At 57.4% G+C, this 18727-nt stretch overlaps 1 protein-coding gene across 1 annotated transcript; it reads right to left on the reverse strand.

Annotated features, from left to right (window-relative positions):
• Positions 1-13295: 13295 nt before the first annotated feature.
• Positions 13296-18559, reverse strand: MNX1 (motor neuron and pancreas homeobox 1). The gene is made up of 3 exons (XM_038559834.1): positions 17836-18559; positions 14794-14954; positions 13296-14172 (listed from the first exon to the last, which is right to left on the reverse strand). Exons 1-3 carry the CDS (start codon positions 18557-18559, stop codon positions 13810-13812), a joined length of 1248 nt encoding a protein of 415 aa, XP_038415762.1. The 3' UTR covers positions 13296-13809.
• Positions 18560-18727: the final 168 nt, after the last annotated feature.

Here is an 18727-nt window from a genome sequence, read left to right on the forward strand (position 1 = left end):
AGAATGGCTAATTGTCACTCCTAGGTTTTTAGCTGCCATTCTTATTTTAAACGAATTCTCCTAGGGGAACACCTGGCCTCTCAGGCAGCAGAATTTGCAATTCTTTTTTTTTTTTTTTTTTTTTTTAAGATTTTATTTACTCATGAGAGAGAGAGAGGCAGAGACACAGGCAGAGGGAGAAGCAGGCTCCATGCAGGGAGCCAGATGTGGGACTCGATCCTGGGTCTCCAGGATCACACCCTTCAGTTTGGGCCGAAGGCGGCACCAAACCGCTGAGCCACCGGTGCTGCCCAAGTGTGCAATTCTTGACCCCAAGGTTGTGAGTTCGAGCTCCACGTTGAGTGTAGAGAGTACGCAAATAAAAATAAACTTTAAAAAAAAATGAGCACACAACACGAGTCTTCCTCTGCCTCTCTCCCCTTGCCCTGGAAAAGCTCAAACTCTACCCATTTTAGTCTCCTGGAGGGACACACGATCCCCTGACTCGTATGTCTTCAGATGTCATCATTGGCTGTGGCTCTCCACCAGCACGCAGGAGCTGCCAGGCTGGGGTGGGCTCAGTGGAGCATGGTTCTGCCATCTCCAGGTTGGTGGCATGGCCTTCTGCCTGTCAGGGGCACGGGAAGCCCTGGGTACAAATGCCCAGCATGGCCTGGAACTCCAGCATGACCACCCCCATGGCCCAATGTGCAGGTTTGGGGTGCGTTTCTTATTACACCATCAACACACTTCTGTTATGTTGCCCGTGAGCTATTAAAGATGAGGCATCACACTGTACAATCCCACTTGAATGAGACAGTTGTGACCCTGACTAGACATGTGCCACTCGGTCATAAGGTGTAGAGAGACAGATGTGTCAGACCTGGCCAGCCTCCGCTGACCCCACAGCAGCTGCCCCACCTGCCCCATCGTGGAACTACTATTGCCTACCACATCACCCCGCCGTCGATGTTTTTGCTGATTGTTTAGGTGAGTTTGTGAACACCTATAAGTACATCAGTGATCTCTGCAGGACCCAGGATGGGCTCACTAGCAACTAATTAGGTCATCCTGTTCTCATGTCTTCTTAACACAGAAGTGAAGACTCCTGTCCACGAGCAGAGCAGGCAAGGTGACCAGGTGTCCTAGGTGCCCAGGCATCGGGGGCTCCCAGGATGGAGCTCTCTTGGTGCTAAAACTGGGGGAGTCCCAGAAAGCTGTGATGGAATGGCCACCCTAAGTCCAGGAGGCAGTGTGCAGCCCCAGACAAGGTCTTGGGTAAAATCTGCAGGGACAGGTTGGGGCTCAGGTACTGAAGTACAGGTGAGTGGGTGGGACTTGTCACTGCACCTGTGGTGCCCATCGCCACACCTGTGCCTGTTTTTTTTTTTTTTAAGATTTTATTTATTCATGAGAGAGAGAGAGAAACAGACAGACAGACAGAGGGAGAAGCAGGCTCCATGCAGGGAGCCTGACATGGGACTCGATCCTGAGTCTCCAGGATCACGCCCTGGGCTGAAGGTGGCGCTAAACCTCTGAGCCACCTGGGCTGCCCCCTGTGCCTGTTTTAATCAATAACTTGGTCAAAGAGGTAGAAAGTGTGCTTATGGGTTTAGCTGACAAGCTGACACTGGCAGGAATGAGGGCACGTCTAACTGGTGGGGTCTGTGAGTTTACGACCCAGCACGGTCTGTCTCCAGGTAGGTTCCTATCTAGACCAAGCAGGTGCCTGTTGGCCAAGAGCAGAACCTGGTCACTTCTCATCCAAGTGCAAGGATGGTCTCCAAAGTCATTCTTCTTTCTCGGTCCCCAGTTTGCCTCAAGTGTCATCCCAAAGGTCCGTATCAGTACCTACCTTACACTTCTTGAAAGCTGATGGATAATCCAGAACATTTTTACTGTTTCCGGGAAAATGATCCTAAAGGAAAGCAAAGCAGGACCTACAAAAAAGGACAAGATGAAACCAAGGTTTTGAAAGCCACACCCATTCCTAGAAGGTGCTACAGGAGTACCTGGCACCCGCACGCCCCCATAGGACCAAGGGCTGGGGTTATTTCTAGTGTGGTTATTACTTCACTTGCCCAGGCGTGGCCAAATCTCTGATTTCCTAGAAAGAGTCGACTCTGAGCAGATGTGCCCGACGGCATGATTATCGGACAAGATGCAAAAGCACTGCATGACAAAGGCAGATTTCCTAGGAAGTTCTTCTCCAGGGCTTGCTGTGCAGAAAATCAAGTTCCTGTGTTTAGGGCATAAAGCACACTTCTTTAACTCATCAAAAATACAACGTGTTTATTTGAGATTTATTTTATCCTCACCCTCAAACTCTTGATTAGTGAAGGAAGTGCATTTCAAGCTGGCCCCAGACCAGCAGGTGAAATCCATATAGCCCTCATTAGCACCCCTGCACAATTTGACTCAAATGGACAATGAGATTTTTAAAGCGCCCTCTGCTTTCCACATCAGACCTAATAGGGCAGACAGACTCTGCTTTTCTACTTCAGCACCTGTGAGCTCCGCAGCTTGAAACTAGGCCTCGGAGGCCTCCCAGTTGGAGCTGGGCCTGGGGAAGGCTGCAGGCCCCGGGTCTGCCCCGGCCCCGCTGTCCTGGGACATGGCCCGGCTTCCACACCCTGTAAATTCATGCAGAACAGTGACACGGAGAATCCTGAGATGCAGGACTGGCTTAGGGAGCTGGAGGTGAGTATTCCATCTTGTGTGCACCGTCGGTCTTATTGACACAGCCGTGTGTTCTGTGCAAGAATTTGAGTGGGCCTGGTCTTTTTCGAAACCGCAGGTCTAGGCCGAGCACAGTGTTTTCCAGAACCACAGGTCTGGGCCGAGCCCCGTCTTTTCTGGAACCGCAGGTCTGGGCCAAGCCCTGTCTTTTCCAGAACCGCAGGCCTGAGCCAAGCACAGTGTTTGGGCCGAGCCCCGTCTTTTCTGGAACCACAGGTCTGGGCCAAGCCCTGTCTTTTCCAGAACCGCAGGTCTGGGCTAAGCCTGGTCTTTTCCAGAACCGCAGGTCTGGGCCGCTTGCTGTAGGAGCTGAGGAGGGAGGAGCCCCATGGCCACCCATGGCTTTCCAGAGGGACTCCCCCCAGGCGGTTCCTCCCCAGAGCCAGACTGGCCTTCTGGGGCCTGGGGGAGCCCTGCTCTGCTCCAGCCTGCGGCCACCTGCCCATAAAAGACCCGGAGTTCCAGGGCCGTGGAACCCCGGGACACTCGTTGCTGCGCCTGAAGCTAGGCCTGAGGAAAGGTGTGCTGGCAGCTATCTCTAGAGGCGGGTCAGGAATCTGTGATCTCACCGCTCCCCACGGGGATCAGGGGCCTGGGGGCCATCGGGAGCGAGGCCGCCCACTGGCCCGAGGAGGCGGTCAGAAGGCTTCGTGTCCCAGGGCCCCGGGGTGGGGGGCGGGGCTCTCAGGGGTGCCCAGCAGCTGCCCCAGCCTCCCGGGCCCTGGACCCCAGATGGGAAAGGCCTGGGCGCCCCGGGGCTCCCCGCCTGCGGGCGGGATCATAAAGCGCTTTGTCACCTATGAGTGAGGCTGGTCAAAGCAAAATAGTATCACACCGCCTGTGATTAGGAGGCAGCTGGCACTGGAGCCCGAGGAACATTTATGAGTAAATATAATTTATTTCTCTTCTCTGATTATGAAGGTCACGGTGGTTTAACCCTGTCGGGAAGGCCTCAGACACATTATCTGCTCAAATAGAACTGGGAAAGAAAACACCAGCGCTCATTAAAAGTGAATTACTTTGTTTTTTGAAGATAGAAGGCCTCCCAGGCCTCGTGATGTGGGGGAGGTGAGGGCCTCTGGGGGGAGACACGGGGACCCTCCCATTCACCTGTAAACCTACAGGGAGCTTCAGGGCAGGTCGTGGGCTCCCCTGGTGGCTTGGAAAACTCTGGATTCTTCAATGGATTTTGGAAGCTGCCAAGAGTGCACGAGGGAGTATCTCCAGTGTTTTCTTTACCTGTGAAACTGAGGAAAGGATTTTTTTTTTTTAAAGATTTTATTTATTTATTCGAGAGAGAGAGAGACAGGCAGAAGGAGAAGCAGGCTCCACGCAGGGAGCCCAATACAGGACTTGATCCCGGGTCTCCAGGATCAGGTCCTGGGCCAAAGGCGGCACTAAACCGCTGAGCCACCGGGGCTGCCCCGAGGAAAGGATTTCTAAGCGCCAGCACATCAGCCTACATTTCTGGTTTTAGATTTAGCAGAGCAGTTGTGTTTTTTGACACCCTGGCTTTATTTTTCAGAGTGAAATGTTTGGCCAGGGATGACAGGGTTTCAGTACCCCCTGACTCAGTGAACCGGGGCTCCTCTTCACTGACCCCCCAACCCTTGGGCTTCTGGGGCCCTCCTAGTGGGGACTGGCTTATCTGGGCTCCATTTAGAAAAGCTAATGCTGGTAACAGAAAAGAAAGGTGGATGGGCACCCTGGGGTGTAGCTCCGTTCCCTGTATCCACCTCTACACTGGGAACTAGGGGGAGTTTAGAAAGCACCCGAACAGAGCTTGAAGGAGCAGATTTTTTTTTTTTAAGAATTTATTTATTCATTCATGAGAGACAGACACAGAGGGAGAAGCAGGCTGTCTGCAGGGAGCCCCATGTGAGGCTCCATCCCAGGACTCCGAGATCACGCCCTGAGCCAAAGGCAGACGCTCACTTACTGAGCCAGCCACCCAGGTACCCCAAAGGAGCAGATTCTTTTTTTTTTTTTTTTTTGCTGGAGGTGAGGTGGCCGACCCGGCCGGCGGGCCGCGCCCCCCCCCCCAAAGGAGCAGATTCTTAGAGGCAGAGTAGGCACCCAGAGGCCGAGGGAGGGTTCTCGTTTAATGGGACAGAGGTTCTGTTGGGGATGATGAGAGACTGTGTAGACAGGGCTGGCAGGCACACGACGTTGTGAGTAGATCTGCTGCCATCGAGTTGTACACTCGCAAATGGCTATTATGTGTGTTTCTCCACAACAGAACTAGAGAACCCCCACACGCACGGACACCTGTGGCAGTTTGTTAGCTGTTCCCCAATATCCAGTCTTCATCCAGGCCTGCAGCCAACCACAAGTCCTTATTTCCCAGTTCTTGATGAGACCGCCGGTGGCCGTGGGGAGAGCGCTTAGCCAGTCGGAGAGAAAATGCCGCTTCTGAACTCCCCGCAAGGTTCTGCATGCCTTGGCCTGTGTCCTTCGCCCTGTGGGCCCATATGTGGAACCCCGGAGCCATCCTGAATGTGGAGGAAAAGCCACGTAATTAGCATGAGCCGTGGGGTAAGAGGCCTGGGCCCTGGAGACCGTGGGCCCAGCCCCGCCTGGGCAGCCTCGGTGCCAGGAGATGGAAATAAACTCCTGTCGTGTGACCCACCGCCATCAGCTCTGCTGTCGCTCCAGCACCCCCAATCCTGACTGAGGCAATGGCTGGTACGGGCCCTGCGAGGAAGCAGCCAGCAGACTCCCGAGGGCAAGGCCACACTCAGTAACGATTAAGACCCTGTGGTCGTCGTCGGGACGGGAGCCTTGTAGAGAAGTCTCCAGAGTGCTGCCCACTCCGGCCACCGAACCATCGGCTTGGCCCTGAGGCCCACAGTGTAGACCACGTGGCTCTGCTGTCTCCTGCCTCCTGTCCAGCACCTGGCACAGCGTCTGGGGTCCACCAGAGGTCCAGGTAGCAATCGGTGGTCGGGGGCACACTGCCATACTTGCATGGGTGTGGCTTGAAAAGATGGTGTGGCCATGTAGCATGCTCTTGTGCAAGAAGCCACCTCAGACACATGGCCTTGCCTGCTGCTCAGCTGGTAGGACTCGTGCCTGGGGCCCATGTGGACCAGCACCTACCAGCCAGCCTCACATGCAGCTGGGGTGCAGTTTTCAAGGCTCTGGCCTCCTCACATTTCAAATATCCTGTCAGTCAGACCGGATCGTGCTCCCAGGTACGGCAAAGATGGAGAGGACCCCCCAGGGCCCTGGGCCTGAACCAGGAGGCTGACCCCTGGCTGCTGACAGCAACCCCTCCTCCGTCTCTGTGCTGATGGGCCCAGAGTCAGGGCTTGTGGGCAGAGGCGTGGACACACCTGCCAGGCAGGCCCAGGAGGGCAGGAAGGGGGCGGGGAGACCCTAAGGCTAGGGGGGGTGGGAGTTACTTCCTCTGTGACCAGCCCTGCCTTCTTCCTGCCCTCATGCAACTCTTTCAGCCCTGCTGGGAGCCAGCCACTGCTACTCCCAGCCTGACATGACAGAGGAGACTCGGGGCTCAGAGAAGTGTGGTCACTTGCCCAAGGCCACGTGGCTTTGTGCTGGAGCCAGGCTTTTGCCCCAGCTCTGCACCCCCCTCTGTCTACAAAGACTGCCTCCCCACCACATACACCTCCTCGCCTCTTACCCAGACTAGCCAGAGCCATACCTGTCTCAGGAGAGCTCGTGATACTGACTGTGAGGCTGCATGGGTCTGGAGGCCTCGGGTTGAAGAGGAATACACAGGGCGGGAGTGGGGGTGGGCCTTCTGTGGGTGAACTGTCCTGGGAGCCTGTATGTGGTTGTGTCCAACCCTCATGTCACTCTGCGAGACGGGCAGGGTCCTTATAGTACAGATGAGGCTGCCTGGGCACAGGGCACCAGGGACCCACCAGCCATGCTCTAGGTGAGGCAGGACACAGGCCCAGGTGCTGGGGCTCTGGGGCCCTTCCTTCCCCACGGCCCTTTGCTCTGGGCACAGTGACTTCATCTGGGGGGGATGGCTTGCCTCCCATCTGGGGGAATGGATAGGAGTAAGGAGAGCGAGGTGATGTGTGTCAACAGGAAGGACAGCCATGCAGACGTGTGGACACAGACACACCGTGCAAAGAGGGTGCTGCTCAGGTGCCAGGCAGGGGCGCAGGGTATCGGCGGTCACTGAATGTGCAGCAAGGGGCCATGGTCCGTGCCCTGCTCTCAGTGGCACCTGAGGCTGTGCCTGGCATCAGGTCACTGGTCCTAAGCTCCCTCTTCCAGAGATCTGCCCAAGTCTCTGAAATTGGCCATGAATCTTTCACATGAAGATTTTGGTTTTTATTTTCTAGAGTGGTGTTAAATGTGTGAATTAACTATTAACATTACAAAATGATGCACGTGGGGTGCTTGGGTGGCTCAGTCTGTTGAGCAGCCAACTTGGTTTTGGCTCAAGTCATGATGTCAGGGTCGTAAGATGGAGCCCCACATCAGGCTCCATGCTCAGCGGGGAGCCTGCTTCAGATTCTCTCTCCCTCTCCTCCTGCCCATCCCCCTCTCTAAAATAAACAAATCTTAAAAAAAAAAGAAATCATGCACCTAGAACTAATACAGTGTTATATGTCAATTAGATCTCAATAAAAGAAGAGAAAGAAATCACACATGTAATCTATTTCTCAAAACTCCTGCTTGCCCTATCCATAAACTCTCTGTTCTGTGCCCTGAAATATTCACGGCAGCAGAAGGCTGGAAGGGAGCAAGTGGTGGTCTGGGCACAGGAGCGGCGTCCTGCACATTCCTAGAGGCCTCTGCCGCCTCCCACCTCAGACAGCCAAAAGGAGGCTGCGGAGCTACCACCAGCTTCCTCACGCAGCTAACCACCTCCCACGTTGCAGGTCAGGTTCCAGGTGGCCGCTGTGGCCCAGCGGACTATGCTGACACTCTAGACCTGCCTTGGCCTTACTTTACAATGATTTACAACGTTGGACATAACCTTGTGTATTCATGCACCTTTCACGTTATATAATTTATGGTTTATCTTCTCTTTTCTCTACAATGTAACACCAAGAGGATGGAGATTTGGGGCTGCCTGGTTCACCAGCGCTTGGAACAGGGTGTGAAGTGTAGCAGGTATCCTTCTGAAAGTCTGGTTGAATCAATGACTGCCTGGGTTAACTGTTACTATCTCTTCTCTGGTCAAAAAGACTGCAGTGTCCCCGGGGGCACCTAATCCGAGGGCATATGGGAATCTAATGACACCCCCTGGAGAACATGTCATCACCAGGATTAATCCGCCAGGGTGGTGAGAGGTGCGAGGGATATGCTGCAGGCCCAGGAAAAAAAAACAATTTGCATTTCCTTTACAGATGTACCTATTTTACGAAATAAACTGCAAGCTTCCTGTCAGGGCCTTGGCCTCTCTGCTGTAACCCCCAGAGCCACCCCTTCCGACCCACCCGGCGTGGGCCTCTGCTTGGGGGGGAGGAGCCTCCAGAGGGACGCGCCCCCCTACCCCAGACTCAGGCCCCGGGGGACAGGGACAGGGACAGGGCCGCACTGACCCCACTCGCAGATGCCCTGCTTCTCTTTCCGGACCTTCACGACAGAACAAGAAATTTTAGGCTTGTTAGAAAGGATATTAAGAGGGAAGGTGGACGGGAATAGTAACCGACAGGAAAAGCGGAGGCGTTCCAGCGACAACGGGTGACCTTGGAACCATAACCGAAGGCCGATCCCTGCTCCCCCGCCTCTGCCGGGCACCCCGGCATCCCGATACCCCGGGGGAGCGTCGCAGGCGCCCCCTTCACGGCCCGGCGAGGTCGGGGCGCGCGGGCAGCGGGGCCCGGTCAGCGCCCCTGGCACAGCGCAGGGGGCGCCCCGCAGGACCGGTCGGCCCTCCCGCCCCCCCCCCCCCCGCGCCCCCGGCCTGACCCCGCGCCCCGCCGAGATAAGGCGGCGGGCCTTTGTTCCTCCCCCCAGCTGGGTAAACCGCGCCGCCGCCCCCCTGGCCAGGCCGCTAGCGGAGGGGCCCCCCTTTGTCCTGCCGGAGCGCGGTGGACAATGGACCGGACGAGCCGCACATTTTCCGGCACCGTGTGCACACCTGGGGGCGGCAGGTGCGCGGGGTCGGCGCGGGGCCGGGGGCGGGCCTCGCGGGGGTGGAGGGAGCAGGCCCGCTCGCTGGACCTGGCGGAGGGGGAGGAGGTTTCTGTCGGCGTCCAGTTGGGGACACACCTGGCGCGTCGCAAGGTGATTTACGAAGTGAAAGTGTTAAACGAGGCCACCAGCTGGAGGCCCGACCCGGCTTTATGAGTTTTATTAGGTGCCCTATTATGGAAAATAAACTTTAATCCGACCATAAAAACCAAATCTGAAAAACATATTTGCCCTTGTAGTCCGGAACAGTGCAGCATTCTTGGTGGAGGTCACACCTCCGAAGGGATTAGTTTTATTGAGGAAGACACAATGGGCCGCAGGACTTTGATACGAGACGGAGGGCCGCGCACTTTTGCGGGGGGCACGCCCCCACATCGCCCACGCCCTGCGCTGGCCCCTCCCTGCAGGCCCTGCCCCCCCAGCGGTCCCACCCCCACGGCGCGCCGCCGGCCAACCCTCCCGCCCCCGGCGCGCAGTCTCCGCCCGGCCCGGGGACCTGGCCAAGGATGGGGGTTCGGCCTACCCTCCAGCCTGGGCTGGTGAGGGGCCCGGGGGGCGGGCCGCAGGGCTGAGTTAAACCCGCAAACCTGCACCTGCCTGGAGTTCCGGGGCCTGGGACCCCCCCCACCCCGCGCCCAGATGTCCTCCTGCTCCTGTCCGGGGCTCCTTTCCTCTGCTGGGTCTGCCCCCATCTTTAAGGGAGGGAGGGAGGCGGCGGGGGGGGGGGGGGGGGGGTGGGAAGAGAGAAAGGAAGGAGGACCGGTCTTTGTTTTAAGCAGCGTTAAGTGTTAGGGCAGTATTGTAAACTGTGGTTGGACAAAAGATCTCTAGAATCTTTTCATCTCCCAAACTAAAACTCTGTGCCCCTCGACAGTCGCCTTTCCCCCTTCCTCCCAGGCCCTGAAAACCACCCTTCTACTTTCTGTGTCTTAAGAGTTTGATTTAGATTCTGCTTACAAGGAGGGTTATGCAGTATTTGTCTTTGACAGTATTTGTCTTTGACTGGCACTTGCTTCTGGCAGCAGAACGTCCTCAAGGTTCATCCATGGGGTGGCAGGTAGCAGGCTTTACTTCTCTTCAAAGGCTGAACACTATTCCATTTTCTTTGTCTCCTCATCTGTGCACAGACACTTAAGTCACTTCAACCTCTTGGTTATTGCGAATACTGCTGCTGTGAGCATGGGTGTGCAAACACCTCTTCCAGATTCTGTTTTCAATTCTCTTGTATTTAATACAGCTAGCAGTAGGATTGCTGGGTCATGTGGTAACTCTAGGTTTTTTGTTTTGTTATTTGTTTTGGTTTTCTTTGTTCCAGGAAGCTCCACCCAGCTTTCTAGAGTGGCGGAACTAGTTTACGTTCTTACCAGCAGTACACAAAGGTTCCCATTTCTCCATATCCTCGCCAACACTTGTAATGCTCTGGTTTTGATTTTAGAACAGTCATCCTAATGGATGTGGGGTGTTATGTCAGTGTGGTTTCTTTTTTTTAAGATTTTTTTTAAATTTTTATTTATTTATGATAGTCACAGAGAGAGAGAGAGAGGCAGAGACAGAGGCAGAGGGAGAAGCAGGCTCCATGCACTGGGAGCCCGACGTGGGATTCGATCCCCGGTCTCCAGGATCGCGCCCTGGGCCAAAGGCAGGCGCCAAACCGCTGCACCACCCAGGGATCCCTTTTTTAAGATTTTATTTATTCATGAGAGACACAGAGAGACACAGGCAGAGGGAGAAGCAGGCTCCATGCAAGGGAGCCTGATGTGGGACTCGATCCTAGATCTCCAGGATCACACCCTGTGCTGAAGGCGGTGCTAAACCACTGAGGTCAGTGTGGTTTCAATCTGCATTTCTCTAATCAGGAGTGACATTGCGCATCTTTTCATGTGCTTCTGGACCATTTGTGTGTCTACTTCAGAGAAATCTCTATTCAAGCCCTTTGCCTGTTTTTAAATCGGATTCATGTTTTTGTTGTTGAGTTGTATGAGTTCTTTACATTTTGGAATATTTACCCTTCACCAGACGTATGATTTACAAACATCTTCTCCCAGTCTCAGATGCCTTTCATTGTTGATGATTCCTTTGCCGTGCAAAAGTTTTAAAGTTTGATGGAATCCCATTTGCCAATTTTTGCTTTTGTGGTCTGTGCTGTTGGTGTCCTAGAAAGTGTTTTAAGCTGATCTTGGCCTGCTGACTTCTCTCTTCAGCCAGATTGTGGAAGGCCCAGCTCAGAACCAACAGATCCACTTCTAGGTTCTAGTCGTGTCTGCACCTCTCCCACTCTGCCTGTCAAAGCTGTGGGGGCCAGGGACCCTGGGCCACAGCTCTGCCTGGACTGGACAAGAGACCCGTGGGCTGGCACCAGGAAGATACACGTAGATTGGATTCTTTGTCACAGAAAGGGCTTTATCCACATCCTTTTGTTCGTGCTGGAGACACTCTCCAGGGCAGGTGCACCTTTTGTGAGAACGAAGTTGAATCTCCCATCCGCGGTAGAGAAAGCATGCTCAGACTCCGGCCCTGGGTAGGCAGGGGGTCAGGCTGGGGTTCTCAGAGCAGCCGGCCCCGTTGGGTGGGAGCCTGCAGGATCTTCGGGGCGCACCTCGCTCCAGTGGAAAACGGGATGGAAAACGGAAAGGCCCCCGCGATAGCCCAGGAGAGCCGGGGCCTGTCTGAAGACAATGCCTTCGTCTCCCCGCGGTTCGGGGTGCGAGGACCTGCCTCCAGGCCTTGGAATCAGGGTCCTGGAGAAGGGGGAGCTGCAGTGCTTCCCCCGCCCCTCGCGCTGTCAGCGGGGTTGGGGGCGCGCCCCGCAAGGCGGGCGGGGCAGGGCCTGGCGGCCGTTCATTAGGCGGAATGAATTGTTCGCCGTGCCCGGAGTGGGTGAGGATGAGCCAGTGATTATATTTAAATTTGCTATAATTGATTTGGGGAAGAGCTCCTGTGACAAGAACGAATTGATCATTAAATTTATTAGCGAGATAAATTCCGCCGCGATGAGGCAGCTGGCTGCAGACGCTGGGGCCGCGGGCGGCCCGGCTCCCCGCCGCCAAGTCCCCGCGCCAACGGCGCCCTGGGCTCCCGGCCGGGGGCGCTCCCGAGGCTGGGGATCCCTTGGCGGGAGGCACCCCGACTCCCAGGCCCCGCCGCCGGCCCTGCGTTGGCGTGGGGGGGGCCGCTGACCGAGCCCGCCGAGCTGGGGGCCGCCCCGGGGGAAGGCAGCCGAGGAAGAGATGGCCTCAGGCTGCGCTGCACCAGCGTGTTGGACGTTAAAGCGCCGGAGACGCAGACTCCAGAGATCTGGTTTGGTTTGGTTTTTCCTAACCCCTAAAGGCACCCGCCTTTCCCCTCTCTCCCTCCCCACCCCCTCCCCTCGGGGCCTTCTGGCTTGCCCAGTCTCCGGCCCCCCAGAGCACCTCTGGACCTGGAGGTGGCCCAGCACCCCCCACCAGCTGCCCCCGCGGGCCTCCGGCAGCGCGCGCCCGGCCTCGACCCACGCTGCACTTTATGGAACGAACCCCGGGGTGATAATGAGCTGCCAGAGAGGATATTAATCTGACCCCAGCCCTGAGGTAGAGGAGTGGCCCCGCTGGTCCGCGGTAATCACCCAAATGAAACGCCAGGCCCTCTGAACTCATTCATCAGCCGGGAGGGGGGAGGGGAGCGGGGAAGGGGCGCTCCCCTCCCCCCCTCCTCCGCGCCCAGGGGCTGGGGAGGGAAAGTGAGAAACCGCAGCGCCGAGGAGGAGGGCGAGGGAAGGAGCGAGAAACTGCGTGCCAAGGCCGCTGATCTCCTCCCGGCCCGCGAGGGGCAGGGGCGGGCGCGCCGGTGGAGCGGGCATGTGTGCGGCACCTGCAGGGCGGCGGGGCCGGGTGATTGATGGCCCGCGGCGGCAGGCTTTCCGAACCCAGAGCACTGCAGCCCCAGCGGGAAGCCATCCCTCCGCCGCCGCCGCCGTCCTCGCGGACGTGTGCACAGATCCAGGGAACCGGTGTCTGGCCGGAGCTAGAGAGGTCCTGCGGGAGAGAGGGCTGGGGAGAAGCTGGGGGGTTACTCGAGGCAAAGGGGAGAGCTGGGGCCGCCCGGACCCCAGAGGGCAGGAAAATCACCCAGTCGTTCTAAAGCTTATTTTCTGAAACATTCAAATAGTGTGTTTCCACTCCTGGACCGCCAGTGAAGCAAGATCCTCAACGAAATGAAAAAATAAATACTCGAGATCCAAAGTTACTCTCCTGAGATTCACACATTTGGAGGCACATACAACAGGTCTCAGGTGTTTTCACCAGCATTTCACACGTGCGACTCCCCTGTAGTGAGAAGGGAGTTCCCAGACCGGGTCACAGCCCAGAAGAGGAGGTGTTCCCCACACCTGTTTGGATTCTGTCAATTGCAGAATACAACCCCCATCGTTTCAACAACAAAAAAAGTAAAGTGCACCTTCATAACTCACTCTGCAAAGATTTGCACTCTCATCCAGTAAAAAACCAATTTATTTTACATTCCATCGTGGGCGATGGGAAAAGCTAAATAATAATTTAGCATGCATAAGTAGATGCTTCTTTATATATATATATAAATACAATATACAAAAATAAAGACAGTACAGTTTTGAGATTTCCAGCAGTTTGAATGCTCATGACATCAAGTTTCCCCTAAGATAGGTAAGCACAAAACATGTTCCCTTTTTCAATACTCAGCAGAATGGCGATTCTGGAGAAGGTTTCAAGTCTTCCAGGTCGTCCAACACTGTAGGTTCCAGCCTTCTCCATTCAGGAAGAGGGGAGTGGGAGCCTCCCCTGGTAGTGGTCTGCTCTCATGGACACCACCCCCCAACACTAACCAAAATTAGGTTTAAAAGAACAGGAGTTCAAGTTCGAACCCGCTGGGCCTCCCTGTCTGTCCCTGGAAAAGCAGCCCGAATGGGCAGCCCACCTGCGAGGCTGGCCAGGCGGCTGCCTGGAACTAAAAGGGCCCCTACTGGGGTGGGGGCTGATGCCCGGCCCCCCCGGGCCGTGGAGGTGGCGAGTCGGCTTCGGAAGAGCAGTCAGAGGATACAGCGTGTGTGCTGGCACCGTTGCTGTAGGAGAAGTGGTCCTCGTCCTCGTCCTCCTCATCCTCCTCTGGGTCACTGTCCCTCAAGTCCCGCAGGCGGCGTCCGCTGCCTTTGTCCCCGACTGCTGGTGGCCCCAGCAGCTCGTCCTCTCCCTTGTCCTCTGCACTGCCACCTTTGCTCGCGCCCCCACCACCCTTCTGCTTCTCAGCCTCCTGCGCCGCCTGCTCCTTGGCCTTTTTGCTCCGTTTCCACTTCATCCGCCGGTTCTGGAACCAGATCTTCACCTGAAATCACAAGAGGTTGTGAGGCACTGGCCACCTCCTTCCCCACCAGCTGTCTCTAGGGGGTCCCCGGCTCCTGCACCTGCACCTCCCCAGGGCCTGGCCTCCCTCTGTGCCCAGGAGTGGGCTTCAGAGTAGGGGACACAGAAGCTCCAGGGAGAAGGAGCTCCCCACCTTGAGGCATCAACACACGCAGGAGTGGGGCTGGGGGATTCCGGGGAAGCTCAGACTAGACCTGGGCTGCTGGCTTCATGTCTTTCTCTGGAGGTGCTCTCCCATTGCCTGGGAAGAGCCAGAGCAGCCAGCGGAGATGTCTGCATATCTCAAGGTGTTCCCTCCTCTCTTCCCTCTCCTTCTGGAATAAAATTTCTAACATGTGGCCTGAGGCTTCAGAATGGGGGAGTGGGTGAAGGTGTCCTTAAAATGCAGATTTCTGAATCAGGCCTCGGGACTTGGTATGTGGGCCCAGGTCCCGGCAAATGAATCCTCCGCTGAGGTCTAAAGGGCTCTTCCCAGGTGCTGGGGGGGCGGGGGCAGCGGCAGAGGGCGAGTGCAGAGGGAGCAGAGCAGGCCCTAGGAGGCCAGCAAGTGTCCAGACGCTGCAGATGAAGCGGGATGGTGTACCTGGGTCTCCGTGAGCATCAGCGAGGTGGCCACCTCGAAGCGCTTGGGCCGAGACAGGTACTTGTTCAGCTTGAACTGGTGCTCCAGCTCGAGCAGCTGCTGGCTGGTGAAGGCAGTGCGAGGCCGGCGGCACTTCCCCAGGAGGTTGGACTGCGCCTGGGCTGAGGAGAGAGAGAAAATGACGACGTGAGGCCCATGGCCTGATGCAGTGTCCCAACCCTTCACTGCCATCCAGCGCCACCAGTGCGGTTCCCACAATGCTGCCACCTGGCCCACCAACCCTGCCTTCGATGTGGGCACCCTCTCCAGCAGGGACCCAGTGACGGGAGAGGACCCTGGAGCCCAGGACCCAGATGCCAGATGCCAGGTGCAGCCATCTGGGTTTGGGACTACTTTTTTTTTTTTTTTTTTTTTAACTCAGGGTCTGGGTGTTCTGATGAAAGAGAGCCTCTCTCTGGGGCAGCCCTGTCCATCGGGTGGTGGGCCGTCCAGGAGAAGGCTGCCAGCTAGCGGGAAGCTGAGGCCAGAGACACAGAGCTCCTACCTGCCCCTCGCTGAGCCTCCCCCAACTCAGCCTCCAGTCAAACAGCTCTCGGGAATTACCAGTCCCATTTCCTGCAGCCAGCAAGGAACTGGGGCAGAATTCTCACCATCAACTCCTTAAGTACAAAAGGAGGAGAAGTCCGGAAAAGGCAAACAGCGAAGGAAGGGAATGACCACATTCTCTGGGCTGTACATGTGAACTCATCACACTCCCCCACTGAAAATTCTTCTTGGCAGCCCCCCCCCCCCCCCCCCCCAGCGAGGAGGGCAAAGCCCAGGGAATCTGGCAGACGGTCCAGGGCAGTTCTCATTTCGCAAATTAAAGGCCAAGGCAAAGGGGGATCCGGCTTTCTGAACGTTCAAGGAGGTCCCTTGGCTGCATCTACATAATTTCACACGGTTACATCACAGAGAATTTTATGACCTCAAAACGAGACTTCCCTTAATTTCCCAGGAGCCTGACAAGTGTTAGACAATAAACGAAAGGGAAGAACAGAGGCCAGCACAGCCGCAGAGCTCGGCCCCCCGGGCAGGCAATTTGCTTTACGGGAAGGCCCACGCCCCCAGCTTTAGGTAAATGAGGCCCCAATTCCCAACTTGACAATACATTAGAACTTTAATTAAAACATTGGCTCCAAAGGGACCATTTGGGAAATGCCATCCAGCAGCAGAGACAACCAATTAAAGGAAACCAAACAGGTTTTCCAGCGGCCAGAGGAGGGACTCTCAGAACACATTCTGGCATCCTGGCTTGTTTATTATTGCCCTTTAGGATTTGGCGTTCAGATCCCTTTTCTAAACTTAAAGCTGGCTGGGTTTTAATTCTGCTACCTCTAGGTCAAGATTAGGAATCAGGGACGGGCAAAAGAAACGCCACTTTCACCAATTTCCTGGGCGACCTTGAGCTCCACGCAGGCCCAAGAAAGCACCCTGGTGGCCAGGGGAGGCCTGTGTGGAGACCACTAACCCCCTCAGTGGGAGACTAAGCATCCCAGCCTCTGGGAAATGCAGTTCATAAGGGAAAATCCGTGGGGTGGCTTTCCATCAGAAAGGGTTTGTTTGCTGGGCTCCACAGCCAGGCCCAGGAAGAGTGCTCTGAGTTTGGTTGACCCGGGATCAGCAGGTTCAGATATGTCTGAAGTTGCTGCCCCCAAACTGAAAGGGAGGTTCCAGCTTTTGCTGCTAGGGATCAGGAGGAGTTGACGTCCACCTGGAAGGGCTGGGTGGCCGTGAGGGTCTTTTGGGAGCTGAGCTGGAGAAAGCCAGGGGTGGCTAGGGGCAAACAGTGCACAGGCTGGGATTTTCTCACCAGGCTGTGACTTCTCCAGCTCTCAGGGCCCTAGCTTTTCTCTGTTTAGTCACAACCCTAGCTTCTAGCAGAGGACTCTTAATTCTGCCAAGTATTTATTTTTGTTTTCTTTTTTGCTTCTTCCCCTCCTATGCCTGCATCTCCCCAGTCTAAAGACATCCACTCAGAAGGAAACAATGGGGTCTCTTTGTTTGGGTGTTCTGCAGCTGAAAGCATAAAGTCTCATGCATCAGCCTCTGAGTGGAGCCCGGGTGGGGCGACTAGAGGGGAGATCCCGATTCCCCAGAGTCAACCCCATGTGCCCGCCCAATGGGCCAGGTGAGGCGAGTGGGCTCAGGCCTCCTGTAGGTGTACACGGGCCTGGCAAGCATGCTGCCCACCACCCAGCAGCTCTCAGGTTGGGGTTGGTCAGCTCTCCCCTGCTCCAATCTTGGGGAGAGGCTCACTCTCTGTTGGGTGCTTCCAATTCCGGGCAGGCACATGGTCCCTAGGATGGGGTTGGTGAAAGTGGCACATGTCCCATTCTGCAGCAGCGCACGGCCGCTCTGTGCAGGTTCGGCCATCTGCCTCCTGGGCATCACAAGGCGGACCAGGCACCCTCACTGAGGCGGGCAGAAACCCCGGAAGGGCCAGAGCCAAGCCAGGGACCTGGCTTTGCGGCGCTGGCCTCTTAGAGCCCATTTCTTGTTCTCTGCTCCCTAATTTCTCCTCCTGGGAGGGGCTGGGGGGTCTTCCAGAACCCAGAATGCGGTACTAAGTCAGGTCCGCTTCCCTGGAGATATAAGCTCCTGGTTTCCCTGGCCTCGATGCCCAGGCAGCCGAACTTGGGCGCTCTTTGGCTCGCCTTCCCCCACCACTTCCTTCTCCTCTAGCCTGCCGGTTAATCATTAGATTTTAGTCTCACACCTCCAGCTGCCCCTTCCCGTTAGGAGAGGAAGAGAAAGCAGGCCCGCGCGTGGCCATTTTAATAATTCGTCGCCGACCCCACGGCGTGCAGTCCACGCGAGTCTCCGCGCCCCCGGCGGCGCCTCCACCGCGCTCTCCGAGCGAGCCGGGAGCAAGGAGGGGTGCTGCCCGTGGAGGAGGACGCGCGGGAAAACCGTGGCTCGGCAAACCCCCCCCCCACCACCACCACCGATGTCTTCCTTCTTTTCCTCCCTCCCCAGGCCCGGGCGCTGCGCGGTACTCACAGTTAAAGTCGGGCATCTTGGGCAGGATCATGCCTGCGGTGGACGCACGCAGCCACTGGTCCAGCTGGAAGGTGCCGGCGCCCAGCTTGATGGGGTCGGCGGGGTGCGCGGGGTGGGCGCCCTGCACCTGCGGGTAGGAGTAGGAGAGCGCAGGGTGCTGGCCAGCCAGCGCGGCCGCCGCCGCCGCCGCCGAGTAGCCGTACACCGGGTGGCCGTAGAGCGCCGCCTGCGCGGGGAGGCCCGCGCCGCCCTGCGCGCCCCCGGGGTGCAGCCCCAGCGCCAGGCCCCCCGCGGCAGCGGCGGCGGCGGCCGCGGCGGCGGCGGCGGCGGCGGCGGCGCCGGGGTGCGCGTGGTGGTGGGGGCCCCCGGGTCCGCCGCCCGCGCCCCCTGCGCCGCCGCCCGCGCCGCCCGCGCCCAGGAAGCCGGGTTTGGGTAGGAGCGCGCAGTGCGCGGCCAGCAGGCGCGGAGGCGAGGGGCTCTCGGTGTGCAGACGGTCGGCGGGCGCCGCGGGCGGCTCCGAGGACTCGGGGCTGCAGCTGCCGCTCGCCCCGCCGCTCGCCCCGCCGCTCGCCCCGCCGCCGCCGCCGCCGCCGCCGCCCGCGGGGCCAGACGCGGCGGCCGCGAGCGACGTGACCAGGGCCAGCGGCGCGGTCTGCGCCGAGGCCGCTCGCGGGGGGTCCACGGCCAGCAGCGCGTCGATGCGGAAATTTTTGGATTTTTCCATCGGCTTGTTTGGGGCTGGCGAGCAGGGCCGGGCGGTGGGCGACGCGGCCGGGGGCGGGCTCGCGGAGCCGAGCGCGGCGGCCGCAAGCCCCAGGGTTCGGTATTGTTATGGTGATTATTTGCCAATAATCAAAGTCGCCGCCGGAAACTCAGCCGAGGGTGACCATGG

This window comes from Canis lupus, chromosome 16 (genome assembly GCF_011100685.1).
Source record: "Canis lupus familiaris isolate Mischka breed German Shepherd chromosome 16, alternate assembly UU_Cfam_GSD_1.0, whole genome shotgun sequence".
NCBI classification, from domain to species: Eukaryota; Metazoa; Chordata; class Mammalia; order Carnivora; family Canidae; genus Canis; species Canis lupus.

Bases quoted from the DNA above. Each gene is read 5' to 3' on its own strand.
- MNX1 (XM_038559834.1), bottom strand. From the start codon at position 18,559: ATGGAAAAATCCAAAAATTTCCGCATCGACGCGCTGCTGGCCGTGGAC. The intron at 14,955-17,835 runs GTGAGTACCGCG...CTCTCTCCTCAG, and splicing joins CAAGATGCCCGACTTTAACT to CCCAGGCGCAGTCCAACCTC. The intron at 14,173-14,793 runs GTACACCATCCC...TTGTGATTTCAG, and splicing joins TGATGCTCACGGAGACCCAG to GTGAAGATCTGGTTCCAGAA.